This window comes from Toxoplasma gondii, chromosome VIIa, assembly GCF_000006565.2.
Source record: "Toxoplasma gondii ME49 chromosome VIIa, whole genome shotgun sequence".
Taxonomy (NCBI): domain Eukaryota; phylum Apicomplexa; class Conoidasida; order Eucoccidiorida; family Sarcocystidae; genus Toxoplasma; species Toxoplasma gondii.
This window is the reverse complement of record NC_031474.1, coordinates 532,747-549,654: the sequence shown is the minus strand read 5'-3', so window position 1 is coordinate 549,654 and position 16,908 is coordinate 532,747. Positions and strand designations below refer to the sequence as shown.

Sequence of the window (16,908 nt, the reverse complement as noted above, 5' to 3'; positions counted from 1 at the left end):
ACAACAACACGAAAGTCAAGGAAAAACATAGCAGCCAGTCTGTTGGGCAAATCAACTGTTTCGAGAGGAAATTGCATCCACGACAAAAAGCACTTTCCCCGTCAACGCCTCGCGGGTCACTATAAACCCGTGGTTCATTCAAGATGACCAATATGAACTTGTGCCATCGGATATTCTGTTTGTAAACGAAAGGAGGGTTATTGCCGTCGAGACGGAATCTGTATCAAAGGGGATCAATTTTCCAAATAGGACGAACGTAACTATTTGAGCGCGGAATAGACAGGCAATCCATGAAGCATTAATCAGCTATCTATAAAGTCCGCCTCTCTGAAATTCGTCTTCACCACAAGTTTACGACGAAAAAACACGGTTTTGGCAGTCTTGATCATACTGGAAAGTTAACACAATACGCACGCTGGGCTTCCGCGTAGCCAGCGCTTTTTTGCCGTTTTTCGAGCGATTTGGCTGGCGGGAGATGCTATCAACGAACGTGAGATGACAGCTTGTTACGCTTTGAGCGTGCACACTCAAGCAGCCAAGGGAGAAAACGCAGGGAGTTTCACATAAAAATATGATACTACACCGGTATGCCAAATGTGTAGCACTACCTGTATCGGAACAGAACCGTACAATATAATACCGACCCCAACAGAGACGCGAACGAAGGAACAGCACTGCTCGATGGTACGGGCCCTCTGCTGTACTGCGATGAGCCCAAATGGTTGGGTGGCCTTGGTCACACAAACTGCACGCAATTTCGCAGAGACACGTATCAGCCTCTTAGGCGCAGCAACAGTTTGTGGGACGGCCCCTTGGTCTCTTGGTCTGCCTGTGTTGTGGAAGCTACTGTTCGATCGCTCGGTGTCTCAAGTACTGTGGTGGTTCTATGAAACTGCTGCGTTGAACTGACGCTAATAACGATTTCAGCACTGACAGTCTCCATCACTTGAGTCCGCCTGAGAAGCAGTCCTCTTCTCAAAAGTGGCAAAACCGGTACACGATCTTCGAAAGTGATCTGGCAGTGTGAGTAAAAGCAACATTCTTTGTGTCCAAGACGTAGGTTTGCCGGATGCTAGGCAGGCAGTTCTTGGCTGAAATCAAGGGTTGTGCTGAGGCAGCCAAAACTGTTCGAAAGTGTCCACGGAATAAAGGAATTTCACAGGGTTCCTTCGTCTATATCCACCCTCAAGAATTTCAGTCCGAATTTGTGAAGATCACCGCCTTTATGTCTCTCGGTTTCCTACTTTTTGCCACGAAAAGTGTGAAACAGCAATACCACCAATACGTTACTTAGGTTCCCCTGCTACATCAAAAATTCGGTCATTGTACGCAGCTTTGTTTTCTCCTCCCCCCCATGGTCACTGGGAGGGGCCAGGAATCACACAGCTGTCTACGATGCTTTGAGATGAGTTCAGACGTCTGCGAGCGAACTGAGATGCCTGTAATACGAGAGAATGACACCGAAATTTAATAGTGTGACGACTAGAAGATTTTTAAGGCTGCCTCTGTCAATGAACGGCACACAGCTGACTTTTGGGGGGGCCGTGTTCGTTTCTCACCAGTCTTATATGCCACTTCCCTCCTAAATGTTGTAGCACACGTAGTAGACATGGAAAGTGTAGTACGAGTGAATGAAACTAAGCGAGAGCCCACCAAGCTCTCGGATATCTGACCTCACTCTGTGGTGCTCTCACGTCAGGGAGCCCAGTTAAATAGGCTGTTTGGTGCCTCCGCAGCAAGCACTGGGAAAATGTCTCAGCGGAAGACCACTGTGGCTCCTATTCCTTCGCGGTATCTGTAATATCAAACAAGTACCCCTACACCTTACAAATATGTATATATATATATATATATATATATATATAACTGCCTGCGGATGTATACATGCATATGTTATATCATCAAAGAGAGCCTCTGATCTATTTCTATCATCAGTACACGCGCTTTTCCGTAGAAATCCAGAAGTTGATGGGAGGCTGTGTGCACCGGCGGAGTAAGCAGATCCACACGGTCACTTCCGCTGATCCTGTTTCTCGCTCCTCAACAACCAGCAGGTCAACAGAAAGTTCCGAAGTCTCAAACGGTGCCTTTATATTTGCAACAGTACATACTTACCGGAAACCGCGCCAGGGTTTAGGCGACAGCGGTTTCGCTCTTTCTAGGTCGCCACGAGGAAATAATCTCTCTTCTTTCTCTATCTCAGTAGGGATGCCGGCGACTGCACAACACCAGGGGACAGAACTCTGCTCGCCCATTGGCATCCACACGCAAGTCAATTGACCTGGATCCAAGAGGAACCTCATCCGTTTCCAGGCGGCTGAGTTTCTCTTTTCTGTGTCCTCTGGGTGACTCCAAGATGACCCCACACGGTTCCTTGCAGAGGATGCTTATTCGTGAGAAGAGACACCACTTAATAGTTACTAAAGAAGGCGCGGTGTCTTGAAATTCTTCGTTGCGACAGCAACCATCCTTGGTAGCCTAGTTCGGTTGAAACTGCCTTACGCTCCGAAAAACCGATCCACAGTCCGTACCACACGCTGTGACCAGAACCACTTGATCTCGGAAGAGAAGCCACGTACAAAACTCCGCTGAAGCAGCACTCCCTTTTTTTTGACACACGGCGCTGCGTCCCCCCGCCCCTTGTGACTCCGCCGGTAGTTTTGACATGATAGACAGGTTCATCCAAAATATATGCCAAGACAAAAGACTTTGTTCCAGCCTAGTCGTATCTATGATTGTATGCGTATGCCTTTGCACGCAACAATATATATATATATATATATACATATCGATGGTAACCAACGCCAACGGAGTGACTGCGAAACGAGAGCCTTTCCTGTGTCCAGCGTGGTTGTACAAGAAACAGAGGGCTCATTCGGAAGTTTGAGAGCCGACAAAGCACGCGTTCCAGAAAGAGCTGTTTAGGAATTGTGGGATGCCAGCTGACAAGCGAACGAGGCTCTCATATATCAGCACTCCTCGTGACTGCGTTTCGATGTCTAAGGCAAGAAAACCCTGTCTAATAAGCTGTTGCTCTCAGCTGTTCAGTCACGTCGTGATTCTGGCGAATGGGGATTCTCCATCTTTCGTGTTTTCATCCTCTTTCCCCCTACGAAATCCTCGTTGCCTCTGCCTTTCTTCTTGTCTCCTCTATACCTTCCCTTTCTACTTGTGTTTCTTTCTTCTGCCCCGTCCCTTTTTACCCTTACGTGGCGCGCCACAGTGGTTTCTCCTTCCGTTCTTCTTTCCCTGCGGCCTTCTCGCTCTGAAGCTGGGGCTGCTTCCTTCTTCGCTGTCGCGACCTACACACTCGACCTCTCTGAATTTTCCTTACGGCTCACTGCCCTCTTTTCCCCTCGCTTTTGCCTGGCCTCGGCACGGCGCCGCCAACATGGCGCTACTGGGCCTTGTTGCGTCAGCTTGACACAAAAAATTTGGGTTTCATTTTCCTGTTCGCACGATGAAAACTCGACAACACCCGGTTGGTCAAGGTGACTACAAAGAACCGATGAAGCGTTTCAGGCATCTGATTGATTTTCTAGACAATTGTTTGCTGTCTCTTCTTCCGAAGCGAACTGCGTCTGGATATCTGCCTGGTCTTGACTCGTCTCTCTTGGCGAGCTCCCCACTGGCCTTTCCTCGCTCAGACGCGTATGCAGATTCTCATGTGAAGGCGCCCCGTTGACTGAGCTCTCGCGCTGCACCTGGCGCTCGCGGGACTCGAACGAGACTCTGGTTGACAGACCCCTCTGAGTCTCGTCCTTTTCTGTCGATCCCTCCTTTTTCACCGGTCTCCGCAACCAACTTTCCTCGTTGAGACCAGCAGACCGCGTGAGCTGAACATTCGCTTGAGCTCGCGCAAAATTCGCAGCCAAGCCTGTCGCCTTCTTCACTCCCGCACCACCCGTCACCTCCGCACCCGAAAAACCTAACACTGCTGGTACCGATGAATCTTTCGCTATCCTTCGAGCCGCATTCAACTGCGCGCATATGCAAATTCAATAAAGAAACGACATTCCAAAACCCCCTTTCACTTCGGCACGTGACTCATGTCTATATATATATATATATATCCTGACACCAGTTGGAGAAACATCTGGAAGCACGTTCCTACATATATATATATATATATATTAATATGGGTGTATGCGTGTACATGGTAATGTATACCAAGATGTGCATGTAGAATACAGCGAAGGTGAGACATGCCTACGGGTGTCTGTACGTGTGGATACTTGTCTGGAACCGTTTTCTCGGTAGGTACATTGGGGCTTCTGTCTACACCGATCGACTAGAGCGAAGGCCTTCTTGCTTAACGGGGTCGACATACTTCCAAGCCTCGTACACCCAATCTGCCCGCACAACTTACCGACTTGAGCATCTCCACTGTCGACCCCAGAGAGGCCTGGCAACGCATCACACGCAGGAAACCGTGGAGGCCATATCCACGAAGGCGAACCTAAGTAGCGTCAGTGTGAAATTCAAACTGATTCATAAATACGTACCCGCCCATGCATATATAATACACAGCAATACTATACATATATACATATATATATATATATATATGCCTACGCCTGACTATACAACGAATGCCTAGCCGCGTGCTCGTGAGAACGGGCAGCAAATTCGAGACATCTGCGACTCTCACGACTTCTATTTTCTCATCGCATGCAGGCCTTGCCCAGAAGGGGCGAAGGCGTCACTGAGAAGTTCAGCACCGCAGAAACACACGAAAGCCCCAATGAAGCCGCAGGAATGAAATTGAGGAGCCCAAAAACACAGAAACAGAAGGGAAGATTTTGCGAGAACGAGGAACCACCCCAGGATAAAACAGAGGTGAGTTAGATATATACGTTGGCAACTTCTCACCTTTAAAACTTCGTTCTGCTTTTCCTGTTTGCGCATTTGCTGAAGGAATTCCACGAGCTGCGTGAAGAGACATATCCAGAAAAATCAAAAATGAAAAAGTAGATCTCACCGCATATCCAGGCGCGCCTAGAAAAAACGGAGGTGGCAGACAAGAGGGACAGACGATTCGCTTCCGCCTCGGAAAACAGGTCGTCTTCTTTGCAAGGCGTCTCTGTCTGTGCATCCGAGTACGCTTCTAGGAATAATTTCCCTTTTCTGAAGTTCCGTTTCGCAAACCAAAAATTCAAAATCCTTTTTTTTTGTGGCACGCATGCATCACACAACAGTGCTTACTGGTTCGCGAGCAGCAAACGCAGCTTCCAGTTGGCCTCCCACCGTGTCAACCCGTCTGAAAAGAACAGGAGAAAAAACTCGCTCACATGTGTATAGATGTATCGACCTACACACATACACACTCGGATGTTCATGCAGGCACGCGCTTATATATATATATATATATATATACATATATGTCAGTGTGTAGACGGGTCTCTGGAGTCGCGGACTTTCTTACCCGGCAGCTGCGTCGAATTCCTTGATCGATTCGTGGAGTTTTTCGAGGAGTTTTTCCGGTTTCCAGTCCGCGAGAATGTCGTCGTAGTCGACAGGAGTGTTTCCGCCTTCGCGCTGTCGCTGTTTCCCTCGAGCTCGCTGCTGTTCTCGTCGCCGGGAAAAGTCATCCTGCTCGTCCAGCTGTCTCTTCACGAGCTGCAGCCGCGTCTCCAATTGGTTTAGCACAGTCTCCGAGAAAGTGCGAGACAGAAGACGATGTAGGCAAGTCAGTTGCGCTGACACACAGAAACGGCAGGCAGGCCGAGACTCCAGTGTAGCATCAGAACACCGAGTCAAGACAACAGAAATACTTGAAGAAACTCACTTGCAAAGTCCCGCGAATCCGCCTTGAAGCGGGCCAGCGCCTCTGGCGTCAGGTCTTCACACGGAAGCAGACCGTCTCCGTCGACCATCTCGCAGACCTCTGATAAAAAAAAACATGGGGGTACAGCTCCACAATGCGAAGCAGAAAGTGCGTCCTTTCAGCTGCAGAAATGTTTCCTTCACAGCAATCCAGACGCAAACGATCTCTACACAGATGCGCGCGTAAAAAGAGACACCGAGATAGCTGCATAAGCAATCGTATGTACACATGTGTGCATGTGTACTTGCATTATATAGAACGAGATGCGTAGATTGATGTAGAGAGTTGGGAGTAAGAAAGATCCAAGGGAATATGGAGGAAGATGCGTGCCTATTTGAAGGGCAAAAACGGACATGCTTCTTTTTTCACGCAGGCTGTAGATACGTTTACAGAGAGAGAGTATCGTCTGTTTGAGAGTCGCACGCAAATGCTTGCAACCTGCGCGCGCTCGTGTCTCTCCTACCATCTAGCCGGCTTTCGATGGCTGCGATGCGCCGCTCGAGATTTGCAACAGCAACTTCATCATTGATCATGCCGTCCTGGAGAGCGTTCGCATCGTGGAACAGATGGATACATGCTAGAATGACAGAAGAGAAGAACACTGAACTGAACCAGCGGCGGAGAATAAAATGGAAGAAAAATGAAGCATGGGAGAAAGAATATAGGGCAGACAAACGAAACAGGAGATCGGAGCGAACGGTGGGTCTTTGTGGCATGTCAAGTCTTCCTCGAATGGTGCCTGTCCGCTGCTTTGGAAACGAGACAAGAAAGACGGTGTCGCCGGTGCATGCAGAGACACGGAGACAGGGAAACTCGAAACCTCACCGTCTTAAACTCGCCAGTTCTCTGGCCGCTAGCGAGTACGCAGAAATCATCTCGGTCAACACCGACATTCACCAAGGAAGAGTGCATCGACAAGGATGCGTGTGCGAAAGAAAAGGAAGCTAAGGAAGGCGGAACGAAGGGAGCAAGGCAAGGAAGAGGAAGACAGAAAGATGAACTGAGTGATCGAAAGAAAGAGAAACACAGAAGGAGCAAGAGAAAAAGCGAGGAATAGAAAGAAACAAAAAGCAAGAGGGGGAAAACAGAGCGGCAGAGACAGCGCGAGACGTCCGGTGAAAGATGACAAGAGTTTAGAAACAGGATGTAAACCGAATGCATTTCGACAGAGGCCGGAAACGACGAAAGTGAAGTGAGAATCCCTACTCGAATTCGAACAGGTGGTGGTGGAATCCCAGATCCTCCAATCTGAGGTACAGGCTTGGCAAGAGCAGCGGTCGCTTGTTGTGAAAGAGCCTGAAAAGAAAACAAAAAGAGACATGCTCCAACAGTGAACGCGCCGCGTTCTACATGCCCATCGCTAGCACAGTCACTTGCAGTCCCCTGATGCACACACACGCGCGTACCGAAGGAAATTTCTTTTTCAAAACTGAGAAAAAGTCTCTCTCAGGCTGCCTTCAACTGGCGGTCCGAACCTGCGCCAGGAACCCAGAGAAACTCTTACAGGCAGACCTAAGCAAATCTGCATTTCTGCATGCGCTTGGAGAAGTTTCTTCCACAGAGACCTCAAAAAGTGAAAGGTAAACCGGCCAGGAACGAGGAAGTCGCCCATGTGGTGAACGACGCGGCAACTGGAATCTCAGGGAGACGGCCGTTAGGTAGAAAGGTACTGCTTTCGGCTAAATAAGAACTGCGGTGTCGCGCCGCATGCGCATCCATTGCATGCGCATCCCATCGCATCCAAGGCACACAGTGCACGCCTGCCCCAGTCCGCGCATATCGCACTGCACACATCTCTCACTGCATGCGTTCGAGGAAAGCTCGAGCGGCGAGTAACCTACGCTGCAGACGCTGGAGGCGACGGCATTGAGGGAAACACAGTCGTCGGGGCAATAGGGATCGAACAAGTCGACATCGACAGACTCCCCCTCCGGAGTGAAATGTGTGCGGCCAAACAACATGTTTTGGAGAGTCACATCCGTCGCTACGTAGTTCTTCACCATACACGTGAGCGCCGCTCCCTGGTCTGCGAAGAAACGCAAAGCAGGGAAAATGACGCATGCATGGATGCATGCAGAGCTCCGTGGGAAGCAAAGTGCGTTCGACTCGCTCCCCGAAAAGCGACGCAAGTCAAACAAAGCCTGTCCGCGAGAAGGACCTCGCGACCAGGGAGAAAAAGACTTCGTTTCTCGCAGGTTCCGAAAGGTGCCAGCTGCTGCGCTGCTGCGATGCATGCAGACGCTCTGCGTCGAGTACGCGTTCACATGTCTGTGCATGCGCATGCGCAAATGCAGCAGAGAGGCACGCGTTGAGAGGCTCGGGAGGGAACACAGCAGGGGACGAGGGAAGAGAAGGCAGAGAAGTCAACAACTTGCATGCGACAGGTCGCAAGCGCCAGCGCAGTCGTAGAGGCAAAAAAGCGCGCCTGCGAAGTGAGGAGAGGCAGGAATGCGGGGGTTCAGGAGTTGAAAACTCATTGAAACTCATGCTCAGGCAAAGTACACATACCGATCTGAACGAATGACGACGCGCGCAAATCTCTGCTCGGCATCATGGTTGAAATCACAGAAGCCGTCCACTGACACTGGAAGAGCAGAAAGCCGCAGAGCATTGAAATGCGGCTGGATACGAGTACGTGTATGTATGAATTGATATATGGATGTCATAGATAGATAGATAGATAGGTAGATAGATAGATAGATAGATAGATAGACAGATTGATAGATAGATAGGTAGATAGATAGATAGACAGATTGATAGATAGATAGATAGATAGATAGACAGACTGATAGATAGATAGATACAGATACAAATTGATGACGATGGTCATACATGCACAGACCGATCTCGATACAGAGTCGCCATGTAATTCAGAAGGTCACGGCGTACCTTCCAACATGCCGTTGAGTCTGAGAAGAAAACTCGCCCGTGATTCCTCGGGGAGCTGTTCCTCCTGTTTGTGAATTTTTTCCAGCGTGTCAACGTTAGAAAAGTATTCTTTCTGCATGTGTTTAGGTAGAGAGCAGCGAAGAAAAAAGAGCAAACATGTGGACAGCGAGAAGGTCGCACCGGCATCTGCTGCAGGGAAGATCGGCGAGGTCACTCAACAGGGGAATCTTCCCTTTACGCGCTCCTGTCTGCTTCTCGAGTAAAAGTTGTGCTTTGACAAAGAACAAATTTCGATCTTCGCTTTTGCCTGCATACATGTCTCTCTGACTGTCTCGTTCTCTCTAATCCCCCTCAGATCACATTCCTATGACGTAAAGAGGAAATGCGAAACAGCAAATCGCGCGAAAAGCGCGCAGTGTACACCTGCGGTTCATCCGCACAGAACGAAGCCTGCACATGTAGATGTGTAACCACTTGGAGATACCAGGCACGAGGCACTCTTCCTCTTCTTGCAGTCCACGACGAAGACGGCGAGGAAGTCAACGAGAAACTAGATGGGATGAGAGCCTAGAACAGCAGGAGCTTCAAGAGAGCCGAACTCCGTCGTCTCGAAATCCGGTCGGATCCTATTCAAGCCGTTAGGCTTCCCTGAGGGGGGAAGTGAGAGTTCAGCGCCCCACACGAAAACCAGAGCCCACTACTGGCTAGACTGCGGTTCGCGAGGGAAAGAACCGTTTGCATGCGATCAATCAGAGCTCGACTCTCAGGGGGCGTCCTAGAGTGGAAAACGGTAACGACAACGAGGAAACGAGAGACCTCAGTTCACCCGTGTAGTGCTCAACTCATTTGAGTATTACTCGGTTGAGACGCTGTTCCAACCGACCCAACTCCACGTCGGTTTGACACATCGCGAGCTGCAAGAGCGGCGAGGGAAAAGACAAAACACAGCGTTGTCAAGGCTACTCACCACGGCGACGAGAGCGTGAGGGACCTCCGTGATGAGGCGCTCGTATCTGCTTTTCGCGCTTTCTTTCTGGAATGGAAAGTATCCGTGAAGCGTCACTTCTTCGGGTGTATCTACCAAGCGGTCGAGATGGTCGTCGAACCGCGCGCCTGCAAAGGGAAACCCCACCGAGGTCCACAAGCTGCCTTCTCTCTGGGAGAATAGCGAGCGCGCATGCCTTTTGGAGGAGTTACAACCACCCCCCAACCAATGCCTCCTCGACAGGTTCACAAGCTTCTGCTTTGAGCTTCGTCGCAGATCGGTGAGCGACTTCTATACTGCGAGCAGCTGTGAATGGAGACTTAGAACTGCGCTAAACCGTAAAGGCACAGCGAGAGGTTGGAGGTCGAAGATCCCTTCTGCTTTCTCCGCTAAGGCGCCGCCTCGAGTGATGTCCACTTACCGGCGTCGATCTTCTTCCCACTGAACTGTTGAAAGGCCCATTCTGGATCGACTGCACTATCTACTATTTCAACGTTCAGCGCCTTGATTCCGAGGCCTGTGTCGCGAGGAAGAGAAAACGCAGACGCGAAAAGCACAAAACAAGCGTCAGCTCTCCGCTCCAGTTCAGCCCTACTTAGGCTAGACGGACGCACACAGGTCTCCACAGACAGCTTCGTGCTCAAACGTGTGATTCTTCGTATCCTAAGTTGTCAGAAGCATCCTGAGGAGACAGAGTTGGACTTCGATCTAGACGCACAAGACGTAGACACGCAGTCTGCCGTGGTGCAGAGGTAGACAGGAAACAACTGTTCTGCGGCATGGACGCAGACAACCGCAGACAACGGCACACACATCGTCACACTTGCTTGGACAGCTTGGAACAGGGACTCATGATCTAGATGATTAGCGACACCGCAAGGTCCCCTGAAGACGCACGAGGATCAAGGAAGTTAATGGAGCAGGTGACCGTTCGCATGCTCTCGAAAAACAGAGAAAGTAAAGTGGCGACGCTTGCCCTTTCGGAGCATCCACACGAAATAAAAGCAGACGGAGAGAACCGCATCATCAACGCATGCATGAAACAGGGGCATGCGCATCCGAGCCTTACAAGTCATTCCCTCGCTGCGCCGTGCGTCTCTTGAAGCGAGGGGAGACCCGTCTCTCTTCTTGTGAGTCCTGGGGAGGTGTTCGTACACTTGGTCTTCGGCGCTACCTCGCCCTTTCTTCTCCTCCAGTTTTTCGAGAATTTCAGAAAAAATGTCGTTCTCGTGTCGCGTGTATGATCTCTGCAGCTCCTCCTTCCAGAGACGACAAAACAAAAAAAAAGCGAGGCGCAGGTCTTTGCAGGGAAGGAGATTGACACAGAAGGACGGGAGAAGAACGAGAACAGACGGAAGGTGCGTGCTATGCTATATCCTACCGTAATACTCTGTAGAGGCCTCGGAAAAAAAGGAGAGATTTATTGCTTCCATCTCTGTGTCGTTGTGCGTTCAACATAACACCACACACAGAGCCAACGAGAAAGAAAACAATAGAGCGGCCGCCGTCTTTTAAAACTCTCGTATGCGTTGTCTCCCCGCTGTGTTCGGCAAATTTCACCGCATCCGTTAGTATCCCGACTGGCCTCTCTTCTGATGAGCGTGCAAAGGTAGACAGATATACATAGATATAGATATATATAGATAGATAGAGGAATATACGATAGATATCGACGTAAGCATATATATAGATTGAGTTATATGGGTGAATGTGTGGACCTGTAAGTGTAAAAATGTTGCGGCATCTGTTTCAGGAAAAACGACCTCTATGTTGGAGTTCCTTACGGAGAGAAGGCAGCCTCGCGACGGAGCCGATCGAAATGAAGACTTTGACTGGGGCTTCCTCTTCGACGCCATCTGCCGGAGCCCGCCTGAGCATCAATTGTGAATGTTTAACACAAGAAAAACGCGTGCATGCAATAGACAGCGGCATGAGAGACGCGAAGAACGACAGCGAAGAGCAAACAAGAGAAACGAAGAGAGTGGGACTGCTACGAACAACTATCAGAGAGTCCTCTACGTCCATCCCTCCAGATCGGGCCTATCAACCTACATATACATGCGTATAAATATATATATATATATATGTGATACATGTGATTATATATATGCATATGTAGAACTACATGACAATACAGACGGAGTTTTTGGACTCCTAAAAGCGGCACTGCAGGAAAAAGTATGTTTTCCTACAAATCCGACACACGGAAACGGGCTCCAGTGTGCAAGACGAGTCTGTGTGGATTCCTTCTGTCCCATTCAACGCCTTTCAAGAAGGACGACAGACGAGAAACAGCAGAGCGAACTCCAGGATTATTCGTGAGTTGCGCACTTCTGGATCGCGAATCATGTGTGCACAGACATCTCCTTATCATGTGAGAATCATATTGCGTGGTCTGTCTGTGATCTTTCTCTTCTTAATGCTGACCGAGCTTCGGCGACAGACCCCGAAACCACAAGAAATACAAACGCGCAGGAGAATTCTTTTCCAGAGATACAGAGCTTCAAGAGAAGACGCTACAGAGAGAGTGAGTGGCCAAACAAATGGCAGGCGCGAAAGGAGAAGACCGGAGAGAGGAAGAAAACAGTGAGAAGAAAGGAGGAAAGTCCAGAGGCAGCGGTAGGAGCGAACGAGAAAATGATAAATAAAGGCAAGAACTAACAATGCTGAGGGCAAAAAAAGATTGCCTTCTCATGGGAGCTCTTCGAGCGCGGCAGGGTTGCGAGAGGCCCACCTGCTGAGTCCATCGCAGCGGCTGCTCGGCTGGCATCGAGAAGGTCCGCAGCGAGGGCATGGGGGGCCTCGCGCTGAAAAAGATAAAGAGGAATGTTTGCTCCTCAAAAGTTGTGAAAAAGCAGAAGCATTTAATCGCTCGCAAGCACCATGGTGCAAGAAAACAAGAGAAAAAGAGACAATGAGACGAAGAAAGACGCGGGTCCTTCAGAGTGTGGTTCTTTCTCAGGAAAAGGAAACCGAGCAAAAACAGTGCGCCAGCCGCCGCGAACGGCGACGACCTCTTTGCTCAGACAGGAAGGAGGGCACAGAGAGAGGTAAAGAGCGACGTCCCGATAGCGGCAACCGAAGGAGAGAGACTGAGGCGGCATAAAGAGAGGAGTAACTCAGTAGATGCACAGAGCGATACACCATCGAGTGATACGTGGGCACAGGAGACAATTTTTCGTACAGACACCTCACTGTCGCTGAAGAGAGGAAGAAGGAGAAATGAGACGAACAAGCCAATGGCTCGAAACAGGTTCCTTACCGGTGACAGCGAATCCAAGGACGCGTTGCTCGTCAACTTCCCGCCATCCTGGCTGCCGGAAGCGAAGTGCCTGTGTCTCCGTTCCCCTTGTTCCGATGGTGTACCCTTCGAGCTAGCTGCAAAGGAGAGAAAGAAAAGAAACGATTAAGAGGAGAAACTCTGCATGCACGCACATTTCGTGAGTCCGCCGACTCACGAAGAAGCACATGGAGACCGTCCGACGCGGCGCATGCGGCCTCAGAGTGACGTGCACTTTCTCTCTCGCCGAATCGAGGGCATCTTTGGCAGCATGCACAAATGGAGAAGAGAGCATACACGAAACGCTGCAGGAAGTCGAGAGAGAGAAATTTACGTAACTGTCTCTCGCATGCACAGACGCAGACACCCGTCCGTCGTTCAAGCGCCCGCGGTTTGGATGGCATGTCGGTCCCGCATCGCAGCCTCTTCTTTCAAGCCGCACGACAGCAAGCCCGCCGGAGACGCAAACAGTGGGTCTGTCTCGCGCCTGTCGCGCATGCAAAGGCTTACCGTGACGGGAGCCGAAGAGAGCGCTCCGAGGCGTCTCTGCCAAACTGGAAGCGACGCTGGGGCACCGAAAAGCCGCACTCGGAGCACTCGCTGAGTGAGTCACTTCCGTCGGAGGATTGGAGACAGCGTTGTAGCGTCCGGACCGGACGGCGCGAGAGGCAAAGAGACTTCTCAAGGGAGGCCTCTCCTCACGGGACTCTCGCGAGGAACGAGACGCGAAGCCATATACTTCTTCGCTGTCGGGGTGTTCAGGCACCATGTCGGCGCGGACAAGCATCCTGGTGTGGCTTCCCCTGGATCGACTTGCGAATCGTGACGCATGCGAAGCTGGCGACCGGCGGTTCCGCGAAACCGAATTGCAGAAAAAAACCACAAACACAACGACAGAGAGCGCGCTTGAAAGCGAGGGACAGGTACATCTTGCGCGACAGTCGTTCCCCGAGAAAGCTGATTGAAAACTGTCCTCAGAGGTCGACGCAACCTAAGAGATAAGACGTAAGTGTAACCACACCTGATGGGTTCCACGCTCAACCAGAGCAAGAGCGAAGATGGACCCAGAGATCACGTCGAGCACACTCTTTCCTCGGCAATGCGCATGCACATGTGCGTGTATCTCTCGTTATTTTCTATCGACTCCTCACAGGAGACAAACTCGACATACAGCGAAGTCGTGAAGCATGTAGACAGCTGCCGAAAACAAGTGAGCAGACGCAGACACAGGCGCGTGGGCGCCGGGGACTCTGGAGCGCATCAAGAAACCACCTGAGAGTTCAGAAAGCAAACGAACGGATGGAGACGGAGACGCGGAGAGACAGTGCACAAGGTGAACTGCCTCCAACATCCCCGAGGCTGTGAGGCTCAACGCAGCTGCGAGATCGCGCCTCAGCATGCAGTTGCAAAGCTCAGCTGCTTCTTTGTTCCATGTGCTGCACGAGGTTTTACACAGAGAGGTGAAGGAAGCTCGTTACACAACAAGAGTGACAAGTCTCTCACGAAGGCGAGAGAAAGGTGCAGTCGAGACACACTGCGTCCGGCGTTCATAGCGATATAAAGATAGGCTGGGAAGAGTCGCGAGACGAGTTACGCAGAGGAGACCAGTCGCGTCTTCCTCCAAAAAAACGGGAGCAGCGATCTGCGCAATTTGTCGAATGAAAGTGGAAATACAAAACAGAAGGAAGAACCTGCGTTGCTCCACGTCTCACACAGAGATGTTTTGCCACCCTCTGGAAATCCGACAGTCCGGAGAAGACACATTACCCGCGAAGGCACCCTCACTTTTGGTAGAAGCAAAGGTACGCACAGGTACATTATGTGAGATCTTCTCGAAATCATTTACTACCTCATATCTGCGTCTTGTCGAAGCAGTGTGGATAACGATACACGCTGCAGTCTACCTCTAGACTACAGAGCGGCGGGGAGTATAGAGACTACGACTTGGACTACTGGTTCAGTTCGTGCAAGTCTGTGTTTACCGCCAGCCACACCACAACGAGACAGAGGTGAGAAGGCTTGGAGCTCCACCCAGGCGCCTCTCCCGGCGCCGTCAGCAACATGAAGAAGGAACACGATTGAATACAACAAAGATGAAAAGCCGCAGAACTCCACGCGACGACTGTTTTCTCGCAGTGAGCTCAATAGATACGTTTTGACTACTATATTTATACAGTGGGTGAAGACTGCTCCCAGTCCTAGCCCACGTAGATATTGACAGGTGTGAGATAAGTGCACAGGAAAATACAGCAGCATAATCGGATGAAGTACAGCAATGCGCCGAGTCGCATATTCTCACCAGGCCACGGGGCGTCACCGCGTCGCAAGATGCATAAAAATATAGAAGACAAATATATGCATGCGCGCAGGAAGGAGCGTCGTCTCTGCCAGCACACACGTTGTTTGTACGCTTTAGAACTGCAGACGAAAGAACGGAAGTGTACCACTGTGAATGATCGCTCACGATGGGCCGTACCACCCTGTGTAGAAGTCTCGAGCAATCCCTTCAGGGGACCTAGTTGCAGGAGAAACCGAAAAGTCGCATTTGCAATAGACTCCTAAAGTACGTGAAGGCTGCTTAGCCTCGCGTCAAACTTACAGTGCCTGTACACCGTGTGGAAAGCACTGGAAAGGATCTGTTGAGCCGATTCTGCGCTAGCGTGGACTGAAGAAGTCGCGCTCCCTAAAGAGGCAAGAGAGCCACCATGGGCTATACCGGGAAACGAAGCTCTCGATGAATCTGCAGCAGCTTCGCCATTTTCACCAGACATGTCCGTCTGATTGGTTTTCAGCTGCAGTCTGGGAACAGTGACTTTCGTCTTTCTTGCCTCGTCTGCTTTGCTCGCAGCTTTTTCCAGAGGCGAGGCTGCCGGCCGCGCGTCTGACTCCGGAGAATCGTCGACAGATTCGCCCCAGCTCACACCTTTGTTCAGAGCCTTTTCTCCCAGAGAACTGTCCCGTGTCTTCAAAATCGAACTTTCTCGTCTTACGGGGTTGGAAGGAGTCGCGTCTGCCTCCTGCGAAAACCCGGGGCCGCCTACCCCCGGTGGCTCCTCACTTTCCTGTTCTGGCGATAATTCGGCCGCCTCTGTCTTTTCGACGGAAGAAGCTCCGCTGGCAGCCTCCTTGTCCGGTGGCGGATCGACGTTTTGAGTTTCATTCTCCATTTTCTCACGTTCAACCACGGGAAAACTCCTCGAGTTAGCTGCTGGCGGACTCTGGTGCGTTTGCGGATTGCGAAGCGCGTTAGGCGAAGCTCTGCGCCCACCCGAGAAGAAATGGAAAGGTGAAGAGATTCCCGAAAGTATCCGGACTTCAACAAAAAACCAAATTTCGACTGTGCTCGCCTCGCCGTTTACAGTGTCCGCCTTCTGTAGCGGGCGACGGCGATAAATGCATCTCTCGCCGAAAGACGCGAGCGGTGAAGAGTAGCAGATATCTTGATGCAGGAGCTGCCGATAGAGGAGGAAAGAGTGTGTGTTCTTTCCTCCGGACGCGAATTCGTAGTTACCAAAACATAGAAAAAGCGTCCGCTTTTTCGAGTGTCTTCACTTGGCTCCGCAAGACGACCGGAGGAGTTGACGACTCAACTGTTTTTTAAAGACACACGGAACAAAACGTGAAATTAAAAAAAGCCGGGACTCTGTCTAAACATCAAGGAAAGAGGAAGCCTCCAAACCTTGGAATATGAGGCCGTGCTGGAAGGCATGCAACTAAAACGCACGGGAGACTCGTCCAGCTCGCCCAGCTTGCTCCATTCGGACACAGAAAAGGGTTACTAGGGGACCCAGGTACTGCGGAAAACGTTTTGCAATAAAACAATGCTCTGTGGCTTATAAATATCGTTCACTAGCACCGTATACATCAAAGCGGCAACGGCCTAAAAGCGTCCGTGTTTACAGGGGTTGCGATGCGTTTTTTGCATGG

At 50.6% G+C, this 16,908-nt stretch overlaps 1 protein-coding gene across 1 annotated transcript; it reads right to left on the bottom strand.

Moving 5' to 3' along the window:
- Positions 1-2,420: 2,420 nt before the first annotated feature.
- Positions 2,421-16,859, bottom strand: TGME49_304520 (hypothetical protein). The gene is made up of 18 exons (XM_018782421.1): positions 15,581-16,859; positions 13,492-13,818; positions 12,964-13,079; positions 12,436-12,508; positions 11,486-11,571; positions 10,771-10,960; positions 10,123-10,218; positions 9,684-9,829; positions 8,717-8,828; positions 7,669-7,853; positions 7,034-7,123; positions 6,291-6,366; positions 5,789-5,887; positions 5,426-5,699; positions 5,206-5,260; positions 4,873-4,929; positions 4,370-4,405; positions 2,421-3,980 (listed from the first exon to the last, which is right to left on the bottom strand). Exons 1-18 carry the CDS (start codon positions 16,146-16,148, stop codon positions 3,519-3,521), a joined length of 3,048 nt encoding a protein of 1,015 aa, XP_018637227.1. The 5' UTR covers positions 16,149-16,859; the 3' UTR covers positions 2,421-3,518.
- Positions 16,860-16,908: the final 49 nt, after the last annotated feature.

What these genes read in the sequence shown, in the direction of transcription:
- TGME49_304520 (XM_018782421.1), bottom strand. Translation starts at nt 16,148, where the DNA reads ATGGAGAATGAAACTCAAAACGTCGATCCGCCACCGGACAAGGAGGCT. An exon ending in TCGCCTCCAGCGTCTGCAGC is followed by an intron (nt 7,124 to 7,668) that starts GTAGGTTACTCG and finishes TTTTCTTTTCAG; the next exon opens with GCTCTTTCACAACAAGCGAC. An exon ending in CGTTTGCTGCTCGCGAACCA is followed by an intron (nt 4,930 to 5,205) that starts GTAAGCACTGTT and finishes CTCTTCACGCAG; the next exon opens with CTCGTGGAATTCCTTCAGCA.